Source organism: Delphinapterus leucas, chromosome 8 (genome assembly GCF_059928025.1).
Source record: "Delphinapterus leucas isolate spDelLeu-1000000601 "Yukka" chromosome 8, BTC_Dleu_Yukka2, whole genome shotgun sequence".
NCBI lineage: Eukaryota > Metazoa > Chordata > Mammalia > Artiodactyla > Monodontidae > Delphinapterus > Delphinapterus leucas.
Window position 1 is genome coordinate 71,578,728 of NC_143136.1, and position 26,694 is coordinate 71,605,421.

Genomic DNA, 26,694 nt, shown 5'->3' on the forward strand with positions numbered 1-26,694 from the left:
AGTCTGAACAGAGAGAGAGAGAAGGAGAGAGGGAGAGAGAGAGAGAGAGAGAGAGAGAGAAAGAGGAAAGGAGAGAAGGAGAGATCTTGAGTGAATGTCCCTTTTCTTTAATTTGCTTTTAAGGTTTTGGGCTTAAAGATTTTAAATTAGTTAAAACATTTAGGTTTTAAGAATTAATTAAACAAATGTAGAAGTGGCTGTAGCTAATGGCAGATAGAATAAATATAAATATATCAAGACAAACATTCAAGTTTTGAGTTTTGAGTGGGTCAGAGAAGAAACTGGTAAATGAGAATACACCAAATATATATATATTTTACTGTTTAACTAAATCAGATTGTGTCCTTAATTTTCATTTTCCTTGTTTAAGGGATGGGAGAGACATGGTGGATTCTGTTACAAAATTGACACCGTCCTTCGAAGCTTTGACCACGCCTCCAGTGGTTACTACTGTCCTCCTGCACTTGTAACCATTACAAACAGGTAAAATAGAAATTTTCTATCAGAAACATGCAGTGCTTTTTTGCCGTGAGGGTTCTTGGGATGATAAAATCTAGCCACAATCAGTAACTAGTGAAAATCTAAAGTGTACTGTACAACAGAGTATTAAGTTATTTAAATTGTTGATTTAGATGAATTTATACCATACAACGTTAATTTTTTTTTTTTTTTTTGGCGGTACGCGGGCCTCTCACTGTTGTGGCCTCTCCCGTTGCGGAGCACAGGCTCCGGACGCGCAGGCCCAGTGGCCATGGCTCACGGGCCCAGCCGCTCCGCAGCATGTGGGATCTTCCCGGACCGGGGCACGAACCCGTGTCCCCTGCATCAGCAGGCGGACTCTCAACCACTGCGCCACCAGGGAAACCCCAATTTAAAATGTTAATTTTAAATTGATTTTTGAGTAACAAATAGTAAAATTTAAGATGTCTTTTATTTTCCATAAAGATTTCTTAATTACCTAGCTTTGCTAATATATTCAGTTGTAATGATATTTTATCTAAGTGCTTGTAATAGAAAAGAAATATGTTATTTAAATATGAAGTGTTTTTTAAATGTAATGTGTATGAGTCATGTGGAGTTTTTTTAGAACAAAAGTAAGTAAAACTAAACTGTGGAGGATTTTCAAATGCTTCCCCATTGCTTCTTAGGTCTACGTTTGTTTAGATTTAGATTTCTCTATGCACAGGTATCTTTACCATACAAACAGAGAAACTGTGCCCTTTTCACACTCCATACAATTTGCAACATGTTACAGATGTGTAGCAAGGGATAAAAGTACCAACATCAGAAGAGACCTCAGTGTCATTATCAATGCCAGGAGGACAGTGAGAGCTGGGAGACAGACTCCTCCAGGCTGAAGACAGAATCAAGGTAGAACTCTTCAGTGGTTCCGTGGAAAATTATACCCACAAAGCAAGTCGCTTGCTTTTTTACCGAGGTCATTGCCTTTAAAAAAATCTGTTGAAGACCAGGAATCAGGACAACTGGTGCTATGGTTTTATCTAGAGACCCCTTCACATGCAGGTCTAACCTGTAGGAGGAATTCTGTGTGCTTTCTCTGCTCTCCCCACATGGGGCGTCAACGTTCAAAGCTGCCAGTGTTTCCTTCCTCCTCTTACCTCTTACCTTCTGTCTGTCTTTCCTCCAAACAATGCACAGGGATGCATGCACACACACACACACACACACACATACACACACACAGAGGGACAGATTGACCGCATCTGGCAAAATAAATTGCCGGGTGAAATATTTTATGCTCAAGAAACCCTTTCTTCGGGGCACAGCACCACTTCTGATGTATCTCAGTGTTGTTTTTAGTTCTCCTTTCTCCTTCCCAGAATAGCTACCAGGCAGAAGAAAGCCTTTATCCTCAGCCTTGTTCACCCACCCACAAGCTTTCGAGAGTACCTTGGGCTAGAAGTCCTCCAGTCAGTGAGTCAACATTGGACTTTATTCAGGATCTTGACCAATGAAGATGTGCTCTTTCGTTAATTATAATGTTTTTCACTGAAGAAGAAGGTCTAATTATTTCACCTGTTTTTACATCTTATTCTTTCTTTTTTTGTGTGTAATATTCATTGAGTGTCTATCACATACCTGGCACTGTGTTAACTACTTTTCATATGTTATCTGACTATGCAAAAATCAACAGTCAAGAGTTTATTAGAGGGACTTGCCTGGTGGCGCAGTGGTTAAGAATCTGCCTGCCAATGCAGGGGACACAGGTTCGAGCCCTGGCCCAGGAAGATCCCACATGCCACGGAGCAACTAAGCCCGTGTGCCACAACTACTGAGCCTGCACTCTAGAGCCCACGAGCCACAACTACTGAGCCCATGCACCACAACTACTGAAGCCTGTGCGCTCTAGGGCCCATGCTCCACAACAAGAGAAGCCACCGCAACGAGAAGCCCACGCACTGCAAGGAAGACTAACCCCCGCTCACCGCAACTAGAGAAAGCCTGCGCACAGCAACGAAGACCCAACACAGCCAAAAAATAAATTAAAAAGAAAGTTTATTAGAAAATTATTTATTGAATATCTATACTGTGAGAGGCATCATATTAAACACTGGCATGCTGTACAAAAAAATAAATAAAAATAAAAGGTATAGTGCAGTCGCCCAGGTGCCACTTGCAGGCCAGCAGCGAAAGAGATAGAACATAAACACATGAAACAAGTGAAGAAAGTGGAATAACACAATAAATGGACAAACTCAAAGTGACATTACAGATAACTCATAGTGCCAAAGTGACCCAAGTAAGGCAGAAACCTGTTAGAGTTCAAGCACTTCATTTTCTAAGAATCCTTTGGGGACCTCATGCAAATGATAGAAAGTATCTAGAAAACAACCTACTATGTTTCATTTCCCCCAAAACTGAATAAGAGAGTGTGCTGTGAATACTGTACATTTTTTTATAAACTGTATTCAGTAGGCAAAGCTGATGTGAGGTCCAACTCTAAAACAGATCTATAGCTTGGGTAAATTTGTTTTCATCCCCTCCTCGACCTCCTAGGCCCCCCAGGTGACCTTTTCCTGGCATGCTACTCAGTCACCAGTCAAGCCCCCGAGTACTACACATTAGTCTCAGTGAGGCATCTCTCCCAGGCAGTTAACATGCATGAACACTGCCTTGCAAACATGTCTGCATCCAGAGCAATGACTCAAAAATGAGACATACAAGTTGAATACAGGAAGTGTCCTAAGCTCTTGATTTTTATTCGTTCGGACCTTATCAGATAAGAAACAAAGACCCACGGCATACTGTTCTTTGAGTGACAATTCACATTCGAGTATTTTTCAACAGGAGCTTTTGTCTGAGAAGGTTGGGCAGTAGATGGACAGTCTCCTCAGATCCAGGAGTATCCACTAGCAACCTTGGTAATCATTTTCTTCCATTACTGATTTCCTGTTTGAGTTAAGACACCCCTGTCACTCACCAGTACCCAAGCTTGTAGTTGCTAATTGATTTTCTACTCTTCTGCACAACTGAGCAACAGATTTTATGGGCACAATTAGAACCACCTGCTACAAATTACGTCCTTCTTTTGTTATGGGGCAACTGCTCCTGGCCTAGGACTTTTAACACTTTGTGGAGAGAGAGGGGAAGAAAAACAAACCCCTATTCCCAAATAACAGAATTTTATTTGCTTGCTGTTAGAAAATTTTGTTAGGCCTGGCCACCTGCTTTCAGACAGAGCAGGAATGCAAAACTTGAGTTCCAAAGTTACTATGGATAATTGTCTAAATGCATGTATATCTAAACCTTCGATCAATCAGCCTTGGAATATTTGTACAAAATAATCCAAATGACATTAGATTTTGAGAATTTTGCCCCAAATGAGAAATGCTGCAATATCTCACTTTTTCCTAAGTTTAAACGTGCATTATTTGCAAGCATTTTTATAGCTCTGCCGTTTTCTTGCAACCACATCCCCCAAACACTTTTACAGTTAACTTTTTAATATTGTGGAAAAATATAATACATAACAAAATTATCATTTTAACCATTTTAAGTGTACAGTCCAGTGGCATTAAGTACATTCATATTATTGTACAACCATCACCACCATCCAGCTCCAAAATATTTTTCATCTTCCCAAACTGAAATTCTGTATCCACTAAACACTAACTCCCCATTTCCCTTGCTCCCAGCTTTTGGCAACCACCATTCTACTTTCTGTGTCTGTGAAGTTGACTACTACAGTTACCTTATAACTAGGATCATACAGTAGTTGTCTATTGTGCCTAGTTTATTTCACTTATCCTGATGTCCTCTAGGTTAATCCATGTTGTAGCATGTGTCAGAATGTCCTTCCTTTTTTTTTTTTAAAGAAGATGTTGGGGGTAGGATTTTTTATTAATTAATTAATTTATTTTTGCTGTGCTGGGCCTTCGTTTCCGTGCGAGGGCTTTCTCTAGTTGTGGCGAGCGGGGGCCACTCTTCATCGTGATGCATGGGCCTCTCACTATCGCGGCCTGTTGCGGAGCACAGGCTCCAGATGCGCAGGCTCAGTAGTTGTGGCTCACAGGCCTAGTTGCTCCGTGGCATGTGGGATCCTCCCAGACCAGGGCTTGAACCCATGTCCCCTACATTAGCAGGCAGATTCTCAACTACTGCGCCACCAGGGAAGCCCTGTCCTTCCTTTTTAAGGCTGAATAATATTCCATAGTATGGATATACTACATTTTGTTTATCCATTCATCTATTGATAGACACAAGATACTTCTGCCTTTTGGATATTGTGAATAATGCTGCTATGAATATGAATATCCAAATATCTTTCAAGTTCCTGCTTTCAATTATTTTGGGCACTATACCCAGAAGTGGAATTTTCTGGATCATATAATAATTCTATTTTTAACTATTTGAGGAACAACCATACTGGTTTCCATAGGAGCTACAACATTTTACATTCCCACCAGTAGTGCACAAGGGCTCCAATTCCTCCACCTCCTAGCCAACACTTGCTTATTTTCTGTTTTTACATAATAGCCATCCTATGGATGTGACGTGGTATCTCATTGTGGTTTTGATTTGCATTTTCCTAATGATTAGTGATGCTGAGCATCTTTTCATGTGCTTATTGGCATCTTTATATCTCCTTTGGAGAGACGTCTATTCAAGTCTTTTTCCCATTTTTGAACAGAAGTGTTTGTTTTCTGTCATTGAATTGTAGGAGTCTTTATATATTCTGGATATTAATTGTTTATCAGATACATAATTTGCAAATACTATCTCCTATTCGTGGGTTGCCTTTCACTATGTTGATAGTGTCCTTTGATGTGCAAAAGTTTTTAATTTTGATTAAGTCCAATTTATCCTTTCTTATTTTTTTGCCGGTGCTTTTGGTGTTTTATCCAAGAAATCACTGCCACATTCAACGCCATGAAAAATTTCCCCTATGTTTTCTTCTAAGAGTGTTACAGTTTTAGCTCATATGTTTAGGTCTTTGATCCACTTTGTGTTAATTTTTGTAAATGGTGTAGGGTAAGAGTCCAGCTGCATTCTTTTGTAGGTGGATACTCACTTTTCACAACGTTATTATTGAAAAAACTGTCCTTTCCTCATTGAATGGTCTTGGCACCCTTGTGGAAAATCATTTGACCATATATGCAATGATTTATTTCTGAGTTCTCTATTCTATTCCATTGGTCTATATGTCTGTCTTTATGCCAGTATCACACTATTTAGATTACTGTACTTTTTAGTAAGTTTTGAAATCAAGAAGTGTGAGACCTCCAATTTCGTTCTGCTTTTTCATGCTTGTTTTTGCTATTCAGGATGTCTTGAAATTCCGTATGAATTTTAAGATGAATTTTTCTACTTCTGCCAAAAAAAAATCACTGGGATTTTTACAGGGATTGCATTCAATCTGTTGATCACTTTGGGTAGTATGGACATTTTAACAATAAATCTTCCAATCCATGAATATGGGATGTCTTTCCATTTATCTGTGGCTTCTTTAATTTCATTTTTTTAACATCTTTATTGGAGTATAGTTGCTTTACAAACTTGTGTTAGTTTCTGCTGTATAACAAAGTGAATCAGCTGTATGTCTACATATATCCCCATATCCCCTCCCTCTTGCGTCTCACTCCCACCCTCCCTATCCCACCCCTCTAGGTGGTCACAAAGCACAGAGTTGATCTCCCTGTGCTATGCAGCTGCTTCCCACTAGCTATCTATTTTACATTTGGTGGTGTATATATGTCAATGCTATTCTCTCACTTTGTCCCAGCTTACCCTTCCCCCTCCCCGTGTTCTCAAGTCCATTCTCTACATCTGTGTCTTTATTCCTGTCTTGCCCCAGGTTCATCAGAACCTTTTTTTTTTTGATTCCATATATATGTGTTAGCATATGGTATTTGTTATTCTCTTTCTGACTTACTTCACTCTGTATGACAGACTCTAGGTCCATCACCTCACTACAAATAACTCAATTTTGTTTCTTTATATGGCTGAGTAATATTCCATTGTATATATGTGCCATATCTTCTTTATCCATTCATCTGTCGAAGGACTCTTTGTGTCTTCTTTAATTTCTTTCAGCAATGTTTTCTAGTTTTCAGTGTACAAGTCTTTTGCCTCCTTGGTCAAGTTCGTTCCCCAGTACTTTATTATTTTTGATGCTATTGTCAATGGAATTATTTTCCTTTTCAGATTGTTCACTGTTAGTATATAAAAATGCAACTGATTTTTGTGTGACTTTGTATCCTCCACTTGCTGAATTCATTTATTAATTCTAACAGTTTTTAATTTTTTGGTAGAATGCAGTTAACTTTCTTTTTAAAAACACACTTTGGGGCTTCCCTGGTGGCGCAGTGGTTGAGAGTCCGCCTGCCAATGCAGGGGACACGGGTTCGTGCCCCGGTCCAGGAGGATCCCACGTGCCGCGGAGCGGCTGGGCCCGTGAGCCACGGCCGCTGAGCCTGCGCGTCCGGAGCCTGTGCTCCGCAACGGGAGAGGCCACAACAGTGAGAGGCCCGCGTACCGCAAAAAAAAAACAAAAAAAAAAAACACATTTTGGTTACCCTTTTTAAAATTACACAATAGAAACATTCTCATTGGTATAAATTCAAGCAAGCCAGAAGAATATCGATTAAAAAGTGAAAGTGCCCCCTTACCTTTACTCTTGCCCCCTCCCAGCCAATCTCTCTTCCCTTCCCAAAGGTAACTGCCACTAAAAGTTTGCATTGCTCTTCCAGGTTTATTTCTTGTGTACATATTAGATGTATTTTCTAATTCTATATTTTTCTTCTAGTCTTTTGAAAGAAGCAATATCCAAAAATCTTAACATTTCTAGTTCTTGAGGAATACCGTCAGAAACTTCTTGCAGTAGTGGTCATGACACGTCTCCCATTTGAAGACTACTGATATTCTACTGTCATTCTTCATTTAAAAGAAAGAAATTTATCACTTTAATATTAGTTCAGCAATAGAGTTAGTTGTTTGAAAATGGTATCAAAAGTGCTAACAAGTGTTTTATTGGGAGAAATACAATTGCAATTACTCAGCTCAAAACTGAGTCCCTCCTAACCAAATCATGTATGTATATATATATATATATATATATATATATATATATACATACATACATACACATATTGTTTAAGTTGAAATGGCTCTCTAGTGAAGCTACTTCCAATGCATTACGTTTTTTCAATCTCTGGTTTTAGGTACCACAAACACAGTCATTAATTACTGATTTCTGCTAACTACTGTGTTATTCACAGACAAGAAACATCTTTTTTTTTTTTCAGCTACATATGTCACTGGCTAAACTGATGAAGAAATATAATGTTCAATTAGAGATTTAAGCATAAAATACCTTTTTCAAAGTGTGCATTTTTGAAATATAAAATATTTACTTTGAAATGAAAAAATGTGTCAAGTATGCCAAAAAAATGCATTGCTAACTTCAAATTGCATTTTTTTAAAGTAAAATTTAATGTTTAGCACCATGAGCAACAGATTCTTCTCAAACTGATAGAAGTTCAAGATACACTTGTTTTTTTCTGGTTTACATTGAAAATAAACATTTGATTGCTTGCCTTTTTAAAGGATTGATGGGAAATTTTTTTTCTGATTTTAAGAAGTATTCACCTACAGACTTTGATTTTGTAAGTAGGTTATAAGCAAAATATTTTATCATTTGTTTTTCTGAAGAATAACAATTTTTACTTTACCAAATTCCTCAAAAAATATATAAAAATATGTACATACGGTTATTGTTTGTTTCTTAAATCATAATAACATTTAAATTAAACAACATCAGTGAAACCAGACAAAAAATCCAGATATGAAACTCTGGAATATTCTCAAATGAAGAATTCTAAAACACAGGGCCAGAAAAGACTTTAAGAGGTCATCTGCTCTATTACCGTTAAGCCAGAGTTTTCACAACTCTTTAAGTGTTTGAAGCCAAACAGTGAGTGATAAAGAATATAAAAAGATCTCGTTTCTTTATCAGTTGGAAACAGAAACTCAAGAGATTGCATGCTGTTATCCAGAGTTAATTTCTTAGAGTACATGGTTTAGAAAAAAGATATAGTTGCTGAATTTTGTTATTAACAATGCCGTCTTCTAAACTGGACCAGGAAAAACTAGAGTCCTGTTTTTATCTGAAGGTTATAGGATTTAATGTATTAGTATTATATGTAACTGCTTAAAAGATATACTTGCCAATTCAAAAAGCAGATTTGTATTGTTTTGAGCAATGATAAATGGTTATAAAATAGCAAATCAGAGTGGACTAAATAAATCTAAAACCAACGGGGGACAAAAGCAAAGTGTTGTCATGAATAATGATACCAGAAGCCAAGCTCACAGACAACTGTTATCTCCCCATTATCCAATAAATGCCATAGTACAAGGTAATGGAAGAACCAGTGATGTCCCCTGGGTTGAGAACAAGCACAGTGCCTAGTGGTCCTGACCGTAGCCTCCATGGTGTAGTGCCTTGCTGGCCTCCTAGCATTGTAGTTTCAGGCACCAGCTATGCATGATAATGATGCTACTCTGCCTCAGAGGCGAGAAGGAAAAACAGATCCTATGTTATAAGAGCATGAACCAGTGGAAGTGTAAGGAAACTTACACAGCATCTAGAGAGTATTTACTTTTATATACCTTCTTTTTTTTTATATACCTTCTTTCTGAAGCATGTTTATGTAAGGTTCTGCCACTGCAATCTGATTTAAAAAGAACTTTTCTAATTTCAAATGTGTGCTATTTAGATTATCAATAGACTATCTGCAGAACATATTCACTAAAGCACATGCTCTGCAAAGATGAGTATCATGGATGCCTCATAAAACTAACTGTTGCTAGTGATGTTCATAAGGCAGTTAAAAAGTGTGCCTCTTTGTGTTCTTTTCTCTTTCTCTCCCCTATTTCCTTTGAGACTCCTCTATTCTTGAATGACCCCATTTCTTCTGCTTCCTTTAGCAAGTTAAAGATGCATGGTAATGAAAAAAAATCCAAAATCAGATGAAAAAGTCTAATTTGCTTTCTCCTTAGGTTTCCTGGATAATTTCATCAGGTGTTTCCTTTCTTAATGACTCAGCGGGTCTGGCCAAAAGTTACCACTGTTTGAAAGGTGTTTCTTCAAAACTTTACATGTACTGAAAGTAAATTTTTCAAGATAGTTTCCAACTTAGCTTAAAATTTCAATGCTGGTTAAAGTTTATTACATGTTTCTGTTAGGTATTCATGTGGAAGCATGTATACAAATTTTCTAGATTCTGCTTTCAATGCATTCATGTTGAAGAGGGAGCATTGCCAGCAGTCAATGAACACTAATTCATTCAGCCGTTTGGGGAATATAGTGGGTGTACTTCTTTGGATTAGTTCCTAAGGTTTTAAATTTATCTTCAGTGAATAGGCTCATCTGAACACATTTGAATAAGCCAGTGACTCCATGTGCCTGTGAACAAACTGCTCTGGGAGACATAAAATTGCTACTCCAATTTCTGTTCCATTCTCACCAGGCAAGTGTGGTGGGTGGGCACATGTGAACCCTGTGTCAGGCAGATGCTCATTCAGAAAAGCATTGTGTCCCTCCTCCTCCCTCTTCTCCACCTCCCCCACCGCCACCTCCCCACCACATGCACATTACAGCATGTGTGTGCTGTGTGGTCTAATTACACAATACGGCATATGTTGCGCCAAGAAATGTATCGCTAGCTTTCTGGACTTTACTACCTACACTCCGAAACTGGAACCGGACTCTGTTCCTTGAAAGAATTGAGCACCACCTTTGAGGATCAAATTTTCCTCACTCATATATTTCTGGGAATTGCACTGATGTTTGGCATTTATTAGTAACATTCAGGGTCTTTGAGTATTTTTCTGTCCCATGTTCTAAGGAATTCATGAGAAATGCTTACACGGGTGCCATTCTATGCACCTTATTATGTTTTAACGACATTTCTTTATTGCCCAGAAACTTACTATAATCATTTCCTTTTTCCCTTTTTCAGGTTTGAACAGGCTTTTATTACCAGTTTGATCAGTAGTGTGGTAAAAACGAAGGACACTTATTTTTGGATAGCTCTTCAAGATCAAAATGATACAGGAGAATACACTTGGAAGACGGCAGGGCAGAAGTCAGAGCCGGTGAAGTACACACACTGGAATGCACGTCAGCCCCGTGAGTAGAGGGCACTGTCACACCACTTCTCCCTCCTGTTTTCTTTGCCCCCAAATTCTATCAACCTTATGGTCCACCTCCTCTGATTCTTCCTTAGTGTTTTCTTAATGCATAAATCAACTAAAACAATTACCACCGGTTCTCAGGGGTGATATATGCCTGGCCATTTTTTAAAGTATAATTCATATGAGTCATTTGACGAGTTCAAGGTATAAATTCATTGCTCAAGACCACACATGCCTTTGTTAGCAGAAGTCCAGTTTATCCCTCCTAAAGTCTTTTCCTCATCCGCCCTCATTGTCCAAGAATCTCAGGGGCTTACTCAGTCCAGAATACTCTGTCATACTTCAAAGCAGAGTGAATGGGCACATTTGAGCATATCTAATCAGTTCACAGTCACTGCCACGTGACTTTGCTGTGGAATGTTACTTAGGTAACATTCTTGCTAGTCCATCTCCTCCGTGGACTTCTGTGGTACCTTAGCCAGAATTTCAGAGTTACAGGTCTATTAATTCACCATCCTGTGCTCAGCTCTGGATCCCAAAGCATGAAACTGTGCCAGAGAAGCTAATGGTTTCAGCCATAATCTACACTAAAACCAGGCCCTGTGGACCAAGCTTTAGGCCCTTGTGTTAATCTTAGGTCACCAACCTAGATCCAACACACCTTTACCTCAGTGTGAACCCTGTTTGGATGCCTTGATCCCTTTCTTTTTTAAAAAAAAAAAAAAAATTTATTTATTTTATTTATTTATTTTTGGCTGCATTGGGTATTTGCTGCTATGCACGGGATTTTTCTACTTGCAGCAAGTGGGGGCTACTCTTCGTTGTGGCTTGTGGGCTCTAGAGCACAGGCTCAGTAGTTGTGGTTCACAGGCTTAGTTGCTCTGTGGCATGTGGGATCTTCCCGGACCAGGGCTCGAACCCATGTCCCCTGCATTAGCAGGCAGATTCTTAACCACTGCACTGCCAGGGAAGTCCTTGGTCCCTTTCTTGCCTGGGGATCTCAATCAGGGCTACCCCAATAGACAATAGGCAATAGGTTATCTTTAAATTTGTATCTAGAGGAAGTGGGTTAGAGGCCTCAAGCTCCTCCCTGAGGAAAGATAACTATTATTATAATATTATAATAATTGTTATCATATATCACATATATAACAATAATTAGAGAACTAAACACCAATTAAAAGATATTTTTAGAGCGGTTCAAAAAATAAGACCCAAGTATATGTTGTCTAAAAAAACCCCACTTTAAATATACACCTATAGATTAAAAGTAAAGGGATAGAGAAAGATATCCATGTTAACATTAATCAAAAGAAAGCAGGAATAGCTATATTAATTTGACACAGAGCAGATTTCAGAACAAGAAAAATTTCCAGGGATAAAAATGGACATTACAAAAGTCAGATAAAAAAGTCAGCTCTAAAGAAGACATAACAATCCTTAATGTGCATGTACCTAACAACAGAGTGTCAAAATATATGAGGGAAAAACTGATAGAACTCCAAGGAGAAATAGATGAATCTACTGTTATAGTTAGAGACTCTTAACACCCCTATGACAGAAATGGACAGATCCAGCAGACAGAAAATCAGTAAGGACAAAATTGAACTCAACAGCACTATCAATCAACTGGATATGATTGACATCTGTAGACTACTTCATCCAACAACAGCAACAGCAGATTACACATTCTTCTCAAGCTTATGTGGAACATCCACTGAGATAGACTAGGCCATAAAACACACTTAACAAATTTAAAACAAGTCATACAATGTCTGCTCTCAGATCACATGAAATTAAATAGAAATAAAGAACAGAAAGATAGCTGAGAAAATTCCAAAACACTTGGAGATTAAGCAGTACACTTCTAAATAACACATGGGTCAAAGAAGAAATCTCAAGAGAAAATTTTTTAACATTTTAAATTAAATGAAAATGAAAATACATTTATGAGATGAAGAGAAAGCAGGGCTTAGAGGGAAATTTATAGCACTGAATGCACATAATAGAAAAGAAGAAATATTTAAAATCGGTAATCTAAGCTTCCACCTTAGGAAACTAGAAAAAGAAGAGCATATTAAATCCAATGTAAGTAGAAGAAAAGAAATAATAAGAATTAAAGCAGAAATCAATGAAATTGAAGACAGGAAATCAATAAAGAAAATCAATGAAACTAAAAGCTGGTTCTTTGAAAATATCAATGAAATTGATAAGCCTCTAGCCAGGCTCACTAAGAAAAAAGAGAGGAGACACAAGTTACTAATATCATAAATGAAAAAAAGGGACATCACTACAGATCCCATGGTCATTAAAAGGATAAAAAAGGAATATTATGAGCAACTCTATATCCATAAATTTGACAACCTAGGTGAAATTGACCAATTCTTTGAAAGACACAATCTACCAAAACTCACACAAGAAGAAATAGACCCTCTGAATAAGCCTACATCTATTAAGAAATTGAATCAGTAATTCATAACTTTCCAAAACAGAAAGCAGCAGGCTCATATGGGTTCAACTGGTGAATTCTACCAAACATTTAAGGAAGAAATTATACCAGCTTTCTACAACTTTTTCCAGAAGTTAGAAGCAGAGGGATACTTTGTAACTTGTTCTATGAGGGCAACATTACCCTAATACCAAAGTCAGACAAGGACATTACAAGAAAAGAAAACTACAGACCACCATCTCTCACGAACATAGGCACAAAAAATCTTTAACAAAATATTAACAAATTGAATCCAACAATGTATAAAGAGAGTTACACACCTCAGTCAAGTGGAATTTACCCCAAGTATGCAAGGCTGGTTCAACATTTGAAAACTTATTAATGTTATCCATGACATCAACAGGCTAAAAAAGCAAAATCACATGATCGTATCAATAGATACAGAAAAAAGCATCTGACAAAATTCAACACCTATTCATGTTAAAAACTGTTAGCAAACAAGGAATAGAGGGGAACTTCCTCAACTTGATAAAGAACATCTACAGAAAACCCACAGTTATCATACTTAATGGTGAAAAACTAGAAGCTTCCCCACTAAGATCAGGAACAAGGCAAGGATGTTCCTTTTCAACACTCTTTTAAACATTGTACTAGAAGTCCTAGCTAATGCAATAAGACAAGAAAAGCAATTAAAAGGTACAGATTGGAAGAAAATAAAACTTTGTTCACAGATGACATGATTGTTTATGTAGAAAATTAGAAAGAATCAAAAACAATTCCTGGAACTAGTAAGCAACTATAGCAAGATTGCAGGATACAAGATTAATGCTCAAAAGTCAATTGTTTTCTGTATACCAGCAATGAAAAGGGGAACTTTAAATTAAAAACATATTACATTAACACCCCTCAAAATGAAATTTTTAGATATAAATCTAACAATATATATAAGATCTATAGAGGAAAACTATAACTTTTAATGGCAGAAATCAAGAAGAACTAAATAAATAGAGAGAGATTCCATGTTCATAGGTAGACTCAGTATTGTCAAGATGTCACTTCTACACAAATTGACCTATAGACTCAATGCTATCCCAATCAAAACACCAGCAAATTATTTTGTGGATATTGACAAACTGGTTCTAAAGCTTATAATGAGAAGCAAAAGACCCAGGATAACCAACTCAGTACTGAAGGAGAAGAACAAAGTCAGAGGATTGATACTACCTGACTTCAAGAGTTATTATAAATCTACAGCAATTAAGACAATATGGTTTCGGCAAGAAAAAAAAAAAAGACAAATAAATCAATAAAAAAGTATAAAGAGCCTAGAAATAGACTGACACAAAAATAGTCAGCTGATCACTGAAAAAGAAGCAAAAACAATACAATAGAAAAAACTTTTTGACAAATGGTGCGTGGCCAATTGCACATCCACATGCCAAAAAAAAAAAAAAAAAAAAAATAGACACAGGGTTTACGCCCTTAACAAAATTAACTCAAAATGGATCATAGCCCTAAATGTAAAACACAAAGCTTTGACATTCCCAGAAGAAAAGATAATAGAAAACCTACATGACCTTGGGTATGGTGATGACTTTTTAGATACAACACCAAAAGCAAAATCCATGAAATAAATAATTGATGAGCTAGATTTCATTAAAACTAAAACTTCATTAAAACTTGTGCTCTGAGAAAGATAATGTCAAGAGAATGAGAAGACAAGCCACAGAATGGGAGAAAATATTTGTAAAAATCATATCTGATAAAGAACTGTTATACAAAATATACAAGGAACTCTTAAAACTCAACAACAAGTAAACAAAATACCCAATCTAAAAATGGACAAAAATCTTAAAGAAGATATATAGATGAAAAGTAAGCATATGAAAATATGTCGAACATCATATGTCATTAGGAAATTGCAAATTAAAACAATGAGATACTGCCACACACTTATTAGAATGACCAAAATCCAAAACACTGACACCACCAAATACTGGCAATGATTTGGAGCAACAGGAGCGCTCATACATTGCTGGCAGGAATGCAAAATGGTATAGCCACTTTCAATGACAGGTTGGCATTTGCTTACAGAAGTAAACATACTCTTACCATACAATCCAACACTTACACTCCTTGGTGTTTACCCAAATGAATTGAAAACATGTCCACACAAAGACATGCATATGGATTTTTTTTTATAGAAGCTTTATTCATACTTGCCAAAACTTAAAAGCAATCAGGATTTCTTTTAGTAGATGAGTGAATAAACTGTGTTACATGCAGACAATGGAATATCATTCAGTGCTAAAAAGAAATGAGCTATCAAGTCATGAAAAGACATGGAGGAAACTTAAATGTGTATTACTAAGTGAAAGAAGCCAATCTGAAAAGGCTGCTTACTGTGTAATTCCAACCATATGACATTCTGGAAAAGGCAAAACTATGGAGACAGTAAAAAGATTAGTGGTTTCCAGGGGCTGGGGGAGGGAGGAGTTTATAGGCAGAGCACAGAGGATTTGGAGGGCGGTGAAACCATTCTATATGATACCACAATGGTGGATATATGTCATTGTACATTTGTTCAAACCCATAGAAGGTACAATATCAAGAGCGGCCCCTAATGTAAACCATGGGCTTGGGGTGATAATGATGTGTCAATATAGGTTTTAACAAACGTACCATTCTTGTATGGGATGTCAGTAGTAAGGTACCTGGGGCACAGGGTATAAGGGAAGTCTGTACCTTCTGCTAAATTTTTCTGTGAACCTAAAATGCTCTAAAATATATTGTTTATTTATTTATTTTTTAAAAAATCTATACTTTTAAAGGATGCATGCAAGGTGAAGTAAGACAAATTAGATTCTTTGTGTATAACCATCGGTTTAGGAAATTGTATATAAACCGGTGACTGCATAGCTCTAAACAAGAAACATCACAATTCACTCAATAAACAACCTTCTCATTCTACAAATTTATGAATGTTATTAAAATGCAGAGAATAGTAAAGTTCCATGTCACACTACTACTGGAAAAAAAACCCAGGTATCATTTCTAATATACTTTGTAATTTTGTTAGGAGTGTCTATACCTGTCAAAAATATTTTGAGTAGACAAAATTCTTAGTTTTTAATGTTATCTTCCTTGGGGCATATTTGAATGTCTAAAATTTGGAATTGAAGCAGAACTCCTTGTCATTCATAAGTTTCTGCTGTAATTTATTTGAGTGGCACTACTCTTTTTCTCTTTTCCCTGAAGCAAAAATAATACCGTGATGCTCAGTTTGGCTGCTCAGGCTGATTGACATTGAGTAAATTGTCTCTGAAAATGTAAAACTTTTTTTGAAGAAAATAGCAATATAAAAACCCCTGTGTTTCCTTTCTTCTTTTAAATTGCAGTTTGCAGAAACACCATCCTAAATGACATTTTTTTTTCCTGCCTGTCACAAAAGAATCCATTAGCTTGGTTCCCATGTCAGAACCTTAATCCAGCCCAGACTGACTACATAAATTGACCACTGAACAGGAAGCCTGCAGCTTTTTATAAACTCAGTGAAGACTCTGTCCTTATGTCATATCATCAAAATATTCAATCTGTGGTGGAATCATAGTCCTGCCATTTCTTTAACCTTATATTATGTTCATCAAATAGCATAATGAACCACCATATATACCCATCACCCAGTGTCATCAATAATCAACCCATGGTCAATCTTGTTTCGTCTATACTCCCACCCACTCCTCCCATTTCCCGTATTTTTTCATAGAAAATCCCAGATATCATATCATTTCATCCATAAATATTTCAGTATTATCTCTAAAAGATAAAGACTCCTTTTTAGAAACATGACTATAATACAATTATCACAACTAAAAGTAATTAACTATAATTCCATAGCATCATAAATCTTCAGTTAAATGCTCAAATTTCTAAATGATTCATAACTATTATATAATGTATTTTAGAGTTCTTCATTTGAATCAAGATCAAGAAAAGGTGCATGCACTGTAATTGGTTGGTATATCTCCTAAAGTCTGTTTTAATCTGTGTTTTCCTCTTCCTTGCCCACTGTCATTTTTTTAAATTTTTATTTGTTGATGCAAATGTGTTTGTCCTGTAGAGCTTCCTTCAGTCTAGGTTTTATTATTTTTTTTTTTTGCGGTACGCGGGCCTCTCACTGTTGTGGTCTCTCCCATTGCGGAGCACAGGCTCCGGACGCGCAGGCCCAGTGGCCATGGCTCACAGGCCCAGCCGCTCCGCAGCATGTGGGATCTTCACGGACCGAGGCACAAACCCGTGTCCCCTGCATCGGTAGGTGGACTCTCAACCACTGCGCCGCCAGGGAAGCCCCTAGGTTTTTTTACTGTATCCCCACAACACATTAAAAATGTGTTACTCTTCTGGAAGAGGCCTGCCTGCTATTCTAGGAAGTAACAGTTCACTAAAGAGTATATACTGCTGTTGAGCTGGAAGAATAACAATATACTACCTTTGGTATAAAAAGCAAACATTTGAGTATTCTTTGCACTGAGTGTCACAGTGCTAATAAATGGAAGTCTTTAATATTAAAAAAAAGTTACTCTATTCTTTTTATTTTTCATAAAATTGATATTTTTAAAAAGTTGGAATCAGAGGCCTGATCTAAATCAGACTCTTATTTTTTTGGAAAGGCCATTTCATAGATAGTTGTATGCTCTATATGGAGGCATATAATGTCCAGTTCTCTTACTATTTGCAATGTTAGAAGCCATCAATGATCGATGCCTAGATCCATGGATTCATTAGGGATTTCTTCATAGCTTCATAGCTGGGATATTTCTATAAAGAGATAATTTCCTGCTATCCTTACTAAAACAACAACAAAGAGACTATGGTACTTGGTATTTAAGAGAAGTAACCATTCAGGTAAAACAGGAAAAACAGTTTTGATCCATACTAACTAGTGCCACTGATTAAAGGGAAAGATGGCAAATAGGGCCTTTCTCATTTAGGGAGAAGCTAATGCATTAGAAACCTAAATGTACTTTGTACTTAGATTAAGGATTCAATATAAATGGAGGCTGCTCTATGGAGAAAGAAAACAGGTTAGTCCATCCTTTAAGACATTCAAAAATACTTTTCCAAGTTATATTAGAGTTTCACAGTTATTTCACAGAGAAAATTTTGCATCCATCCATAACTCAGGCTCTGCGACAAAAGGTTTGTGTTTCTAGATCTAGATAGCACTGTGAAAAAGGTATGTTTCACTCATGGGATAACTCCAGAGTATTTACCCTAATTGTCTCAAGTCAGTGGAAATCTTCTCTCAGTGACAAGGAAAATGGGATTGCTTAGTCAGATCTGTTTTCTTGAAACTGCCCTACACATGGAAAGGAGAACCCTATCTAGTCAGCAGATAGATAGTTATCCATTTTAGGTCGCATCAGAGTACTGAAATGAACCAACACATAAATGAGGACAAACAGCCTCATTTCTGAGCACCCTTTGGGTATTTCCCATATCTTTTTATAAATATATAGGTAACTGTCATACACACTAAAAATGTGGTAGTAGATCTTCAATGAAATGCTAAGGTCTCACAAAGGAGAGAAGCATGACCGGGGAAAGAGAGGGAGCTCCATAGAAATGGAGAAGCATAATTAGAGGGGAAGATTCAAGCATTCATTCAACAGCTATTTATTGAATGTCCACCTCCTCTGTACCTTGACATTGTCTCATGGTAGACTCATTTAAATATGGTTTCAAATTCCAGATCAAACCCTCAAGAACTACATGGCCCTAAGGCAAGTTACTACACCTCTGAGCCTTGGTTTTTCCATTAGTGAACTGTAGATGCTAATATCCACCTCAAAGAGGTTTTGAAGTTAAATAGGAAAAAGACCATATAAAATGCCTAACATGGTATCAGGCAGATAAGCAGAACTCCATGAAAGCTCACCTTCCCTGACCCAAAGCTTCACTTTTCTCCACGGAGAAGGAGAGGAGAGAGATGGAAGGTGGCTAGGGCAGAGGGCCTGAGATTAAGGATGTGAAAGTTGTTGCAGGGAAAGGGAAATGAGTAGACAGGCTCAAGTAAAATAATTGTCTAAAGGCCCAGTTATGATTCCCTCCTGCCCTGAGGCCACAAATAGATTTTGTTTGTTTTCAGGTATAGGGCCAGAGAAGTGAAAGATGGAGGCTTTCCCAGGTTGGTTCAATTTACTATAAGGCTAGATAGCTTTACCAAATTGAAGAGACTAGACTAGTGAATTGGAATTTCTTAATTAACTGAAAGTGTTCCCATTTGTGTTTGATGGAGAGGGTAAAGGGGCGGGGATAGAGGGAGGCTAAGGCAGGTGAGGAGAATCGGTTCAAATGTGAGATTCACCACTAAGGGATAGGATGACAGTTGTTCTTTTCCAGTGGGAAATGAGTTAATCAAATTGGAGAACAATTTCTCTGGGAGAAGAAACACCTCTGCTCTTTTCCTCACCCTACCCTTATTATTTGGCTTTACAAGCATCCCCACAACATAAAATTATAAATTTGGTTTATATCTCCCTTAGCCCAGTCTTCCTTTATTATACCACTTTACTGCTTCTTTGAGGCTGAGACTCTAAAATTTAGGTCAGATGTTCCATTAAGTTAACCATTTTCGAATACCAATAACACTACTGCACACTTTTTATCTTCAGAGCAGTTCACAAACATCTTCTTCACTAATGAAGATGAGTTGAATATCTAGTGTCTAAAACCAAAGCTATTTAATCATTGTCTGATGTGGGAAAGTAAGACAAAATGCAAGACCAACAAAAAAGTATATCGCATTTTAAACTTGCTGATTTGAGCTTTTTACAAATTCTTTGAACATGCAGGCAGAACCTGTGCCACAAAATCCCAGCTTTTGTAATGAAAACAGTCAAAATAAGAAAAGCAGCAACATCTTAGTGATGGTTTTAGCACTTCATAGCTTTCAGGGAGCTTTTTAATATATTATTTTATCAGATCTTCATGAAAATCCATAAGAAGAAAAGGAATTATTGCCCCTATGTTTTAGACAAGGCTTTTTGTGATTTATGAACCTTGAGTTTCAAGTTACTAAGTATTTGTGCTGGGACTAGAACCCCAGAGTTCAGACCCCAAGTCAAAGGCTGCTGGGAAGGAAGGATGGAAGAGTCGGGTGGGAGTGTGTGTTTTTTTCTGCTCTTTCAGCTAGAGCAATTCCATCCATACACATATTAGGTTTTCGGATCCCACATGGATTTCCACAGTTCAATTTCATTCCAATTTCATTACACAGAGCAGGCAGCATCTCCTCTGTTGTTCATGACTCAGCTAGATTGTGAGCTGATTTCCACAATTACACTCAGCAGGCCTGCAGCGCTCCATTCACAGCAGGGGCAGTGGCATGCTATACTCTCTCCCCTGCTTGGCCCCCCAGACTCCACCTTGAACACTAGTTCTTCTGGCCAGTGGAGCCAACTGATGGCCTTTGTGTGGACCAACTCTCTCTGTTGACTTCCATTCCTTCTGCATGTCACACAATCGTGTTTTCTTGTTTACCACTGGTCATTTTCATCTCCGTGGGTCTCTTTGACCATCAGCGTGCACACACACATACGACTGTGAGCTTTCTGCAGGTGTCTAACACGGGGTGTGCAACCAGGATTGTTGAAGACACAAACACTCGTGTTGTAGCTTCATTATTCTTTCTCCTTCTTCACAAACTCTTTTCCATTCCTTCAGGAGGAATGTAAATCTTTGTACATCTTCCTCTGTTTTCTTCCTTCTCATTCCACTCCTCATTATCTCTCTCTTTAGGCTTTCTATCAGCATTAAACCACCAAAACATGGCTGGCAAGGATAATGTCAATTACCCTGTATCTACAGAAATTGAAGCCATTACTTCTGAAGGGAAATTAAGCAAGACAAATATCTAGTACCAAGTGACTACATTTTTTAAAGTGCCTTTAGGGCCAGAATCGTCACAAGTCTTTAGATGCTTCATCTATAATCATTTGCTTTTTTAAAAGCACCCCTTGAAAACTTTTCTCTCCTTTTCATCCTTCAAACTTCAGCTCAAATGTCATTTCCTGCAAATCCTTTATTGACATCCTGAGACTCCATCACTCCTTCTGAAGTCTCTCCACAGAAATTTTAACACACTGTTACCATAGCACTTAATCCATCATGTTTGCTGCCATTAATCGTTTATTTGTTTGTGTCTCACACTAAACTAAATGTTTTTTGTCCTTCTATCTCAAGCAGCTAGTAATATAAAGCCTAGCCTGGTATATAGATACAGATGCATAATTTTATGTTGTTGTTGTTGTTGAATGTTGATTTAGTTAATTGAATGATTGCTCTGGATTGATGAAAAAAGAAGCTCATTTTTACTCCATTTTTATTGTATTTTTGGAATGGGATTGTTTTCTACTAGTCACTGAAATTTGAAGTGCATTTTTTAGCTGTCTTATGAGTTGTATACATTTGATGACAAACTTGAGAATCTTAACATAGAAATTGCTTCTATGGAAAAATATGTTTCATCTTCCAAAATGTTCAAACATATGCAAAAGAATAAAATGGAATTTGTCCATAACTAAATGGTCTTTCCCTTTTCCCTGATGTCTGCCCCATCCCTGCCCCCAGAATTTCACCCCATTTAGAATATACCTCATTATCTCCACTCTTCCATGGTGTACAGTTTGGTTTTCTGTTGTGTACCTTGCAGTCTGCTTTACTCCATCATTTATGTATTTTTTTCCTGTTGAATCTATTTCTCAGAAGATCAACACCATGCATTTTTCATTGTTAATTTTTCACAGTAGGGTTTCAAAGCACAGTGTACAGGGTAGGTATCCAATAAATGGTGAGTTAAATTTTCCTCTGCACAGTTAAAAAGCTCAATAATTCAAAGTAGAGGGATGTTGGCATTTGATGAGATATGGGGGATATTTCAGTCCCAAGTTGGAACAGCACCTAATTTCCCATAAGTTGCCATCTGAGCTCAAAATGCCCCAATTTTAGGCTTCATATTCTCTCTTCTCTCACTTTGCCATCTATTATTCTCTTCTCCAGAGATGAAGAGAAATGAGACGATCACGCCAATAAAACATCCTTTTTCATCTTTATTGTTCTTGTCTGGATGCTTCATTATGAGATGTCAATTATTCAACACTCTAATGAGCTGTCTTCCAAGCACAAAATGTTCTAGTCATCTGGTATTAAAGTGTTGTTTTCTGCTTTTAGGCTACAGTGGTGGCTGTGTTGTCATTCGAGGAAGGAGTCCCCCTGGTCGCTGGGAAGTGAAGGACTGTAGACACTTTAAGGCAATGTCCCTGTGCAAGCAACCAGTGGAAAATCAGGAGAAACCTGAGCAAGAAGAGAGATGGCCCTTTTCCTCCTGCTATTTGGATTGGGAGTCAGAGCCTGGCCTGGCCAGTTGCTTCAAGGTAATACGAAGGTTACATGGGCATTCTCAATGGGACCAACATTATTCATACAGATTTACAGAGAGATAGATATAGAGTGAGATATAGATAGAGATATATAGATGTAGAGAGAGATACAGACATAGATATATACACATATGTGTGTGCGTGTTAGAAATGTCTTTTTGCAAATCATCTTTAGATCCTAGATTTAAATCAGTATCTACAATCTTCTTCTCAGAAATACATTTTTGAAATATGATGTTTTTGTTTGGTTGTTTTGTCTTTGGTTCATTGTACAAATAGAGATTTCCAAAATCCTGGGAGAAAGTTCTTCTCCAGCACCTGGGCACATGAAGAGCAGAATGGAGACAGCCTCTACCTCTAGAAATATTGCAGTCTCATAGATGGCCTGAAACACCTGTAATACACTAAATTTAAATGTACACAGGTATAATCCTACATTAAATTCATGGAATAATAGGCCCAGAAGTGACCACACAGAGCAATAAGTTAAACCTTAGAAATGAGTAAACTGCGGCATGAAGTGAGATGAAGTGATTTGCCCAAGATCACAATTATTTATTGACAGAGTTGGAATAAACTGCGGTCTTGGGACTCCCAGTCCAGTGCTTTTTCTACTACACATCACCCTGATATGTCAACAAATATATGGTGTGTTTGATGGGTATAGCAGTAGGACTTATGAATTTAAAGTGATTCGAGAAAAGGTTCCCAGCGGAGGTGGGTTTTGACATATAATTTAAAAGATGGAAATGCTGTGCTGTGGTCCATGGGACTGGGAAGGTTATCCATCCTGGTCTCAGCAAATCAGAGCCTGGTGAAGCCTGGCCGCAGGGTGCCTGCCGGGCATTAGAGACTCAGCATAGTGTCAGGCAGTTAAAAATGAGAAGGGTGCAGAGGCCAGAATCTGAAGCTCCAGGTCTTCAGTTCCCCACCCTTGACCTTAAATAAAGTCAAAAGTATGCCCACCATTTGACTGACTTCTTCCTGCTACTGTGAGGACAGCTGAGAAACAGGAAAGAATTTAGTCACAGCTAAGACCCAAAGACCCTAGAAATATACCCGCCCTAGGTCCCAGGTCTCATTTCTCATTTCTTTGCCTGGGTTAGCCAGATTCATTCAGCTATGGAATACTAGGTCTAATCCTAGCTCTGCTAGTTTGTGGCTGTGTGACCTGAAATTTGTAACCTCTCTTATCCTGACTGTCCTCATCTCTTGACAAACATTTTATTAAGGGACAAGCATATCCCAGTCACAGGAAATTTAGGAGGGGGAAAAAAAAGAGTTCTCAAGGAGGAAAAGAGTCCTCATCTGTTAAACTGAGCCTATCATATCCTCCGCATGACTTTGTCATGAGAATCAAATGAGATAATGGTATTACAACAACTAGACACCCTTTAGTTCAATAAATGTTATTTCTCCCTACTCGGTCAAGCTTTTAAAGTAGAATAATGACAACAATTATATTATCGTCATCTTCTTGTCCAGAATTAAACAGCCTCACCTTATTCATGACCGTGTCAACCTTTTTTTCCTTTTACTACACAGGTATTTCATAGTGAAAAAGTTCTGACGAAAAGAACATGGAGAGAAGCTGAAGAATTTTGTGAAGAATTTGGAGCTCATCTTGCAAGCTTTGCCCATATCGAGGAAGAGAATTTTGTGAATGAGCTTTTACATTCAAAATTTAATCGGTAAATACTTGTTAATTTTGAAAAATTTCAGTCGCATATTGTGTCTCCAAGTAATGGCTTCTTAGGCATGAGTATCCCAAATATTGGGGGTATTTGGGATATTCAAAATCTCAAGTATTTAAGTCTAAAACCAACTAAACACTAGTTGTGAAAGAAAAATACATACTTACAGTTTTATATTTATATTGCACCAACTACTCATTCCATAAAACAAAGAACAAAGTGACGATTGTTTTGATATTTGAAATCTTTTCTGTGTACCTCAAATCAGAATTTTAGAGCTTTTCTGCCAAGTTCAGAAATTATCTAGCCCAGTGGTTTTCAAAGTGCTGTCTGAGGGTCCGGAGGGTCCTGAGCCCCCAGAGCAGGAGAGGCCAAGTGGGCAGAGCTCCTGGTTCCTTGCTCACTGACTCAGCAGGTCCAGCCAACTCCACTTCTAGTTGTTTTGTATATAACAGGAGTCCATGTGAGATTTGGTTTGAAAAAAAGAAAGTCCCACTAATTTTTTAAAAAAATTCCAATCCAACCTTCTAATTTTACCTCTGAGGAAACAGGCATTCACTTGTCTGCATCCGCTTTGCAAGTTTACAGAATCTTGAATTTAACGAAGTTAGAAAATCAATCAAATTTAAATTTGAAGAAACACAGGAGGTCTTGTGCTACCTCTGACCCAATACGGAAATTTCTTCTACTTACATTCCCGTGGTCATCTACTGTCTACATCAGGGGTCCCCAACCTCCGGGCTGCAGACCAATACCGGTCCGCAGTGTATTAGGAACTGGGCCACACAGCAGGAAGTGAGCGGAAGAGCGAGCTAAGCTTCACCTGCCGCTCCCCATTGCTGGCATTACCGCCTGAACCGTCCCTCCAATCCCCCCACCCCCGGCAGTGGAAAAATTGTCTTCCACGAAACCAACCGCTGGTGCAAAAATGCTGGGGACCACTGGTCTACATAATTCCTTTCAGTTTCAAAGTGCTCTTTACTTGGGATAAAACCCATTCCATCGTTGGAGGCTAGTTTCAAAGATCAACTTTCTAGTAAGCCAGATCAAGTCTACTCTATTTTCAAATATTTGAAAATAGCCATCATGTTCTCTTTTAGCAAGTCTTCTCATCCCTTGGCCTCTGTCTCTAGAATGTTCTTGTCGGTTAGCATGTATTTTGAGAATATCTTCTATGGAAGGGACCCTATTATATGCATGGGTGGCTGGAGAATGCAATAGATATGACAGACAAAATCCTGCCCCTGAGGATGTCGTGGTCTGGGGGCGGGGGCATGCCTCCATATATATGTAACACAAATATAATATCAGGTACTCTGTTCCAAGCTCTGGAAATCTGAAGTCTCAATGAAACACTTACCTGAATCTCAGAGAAAATCCAGAACTACTTTTTGAGGAAAATCCTGGCCTTCCCCACAAGTTTCCTTTAGGACCCTCCCCTAAGAAGGTTAATATGTAACATCTATCAAATTATTCATCTCCAGCATCTACAAAAATGACCTCAAAGGTGAGAATATCTCCCAGTGTGTGTCTCATGAAGTACTCCAGGGGAAATAGGGTGATTTTGTGGTCAAATATGTTTGCAAAACAAGGCACGATCTTGGAAATTTGCCATATACTTTAGCATTGTAAAGGCTTCTAGAAGGAAGCAATTTCTTTGACTGCAAAACCCTTTTTTTTTTTTTTTGAGACCACTTACCAACATCCCATGGAACTGCTAGTCCCTGCAGGAAGTGCTGGCCTGAGACCATGCTTCCCAAATCTGGCTGATTCTCACACTCACTTGGGAGACTTTTTCACACAGTGCCCTCTGGTCTCACGCCAGAGCCGCTGAGTCAGATTCTCCGAGGCTGAAGAAAAGTTCAAGAAGCTTCCTTGTTGATTGGTTTGCTAGTCTGGTGTGGGGCCTCAGATCCAAGGGAGATGTGATCATCTCCACTGTTCTAAGTTGTAACTTGGCTTCGTGACTTCAGCCCCTTGCAAAACATCCTTTCATACTTGCATATTGTGAGGTTTGCTATATGAAACACATGAAAACTGCTTCCAAGTTTGCTGTAACATCAAATTTCATTATAACACTTGTATTCATATAAATTCTCACACTTGGAATGTCAAGAATTTAGTGAATTTAGTGTCAAGTGTCTATCAAATTATTGATCTTCAGCACTTAATCACGAAAGCTATATAACGTATGTTTTACTTTTTGTCCAGACTGCCAGGGAATTCAGTCAAATCTCATGCTTAGTTATACCAAATAAACCAATTCTCATAGTTAGCATACATGCTTCTTCTCCTTCTTATGGCGCTGCTTTTCTATTTTATTATATTCATATTATATTATATTATATTAATTAAAGTTACATAATTTTTAGGAAAATGATGAAGAGAAAATAAATACCAGTTCATCGTTTAGGAGCCAATATACAGCAGGAAAAATGTAAAATTCTGAATT

General features: G+C 37.8%; 1 protein-coding gene across 1 annotated transcript in view; it reads left to right on the forward strand.

Annotated features, from left to right (window-relative positions):
- PLA2R1 (phospholipase A2 receptor 1) overlaps positions 1-26,694 on the forward strand; it is a 122,591-nt gene that overhangs the window by 47,005 nt on the left and 48,892 nt on the right. The window contains 4 exon segments of the mRNA XM_089916029.1: positions 371-483; positions 10,485-10,654; positions 22,340-22,542; positions 24,094-24,239. Coding sequence (XP_089772155.1) covers positions 371-483; positions 10,485-10,654; positions 22,340-22,542; positions 24,094-24,239 — 632 coding nt within the window.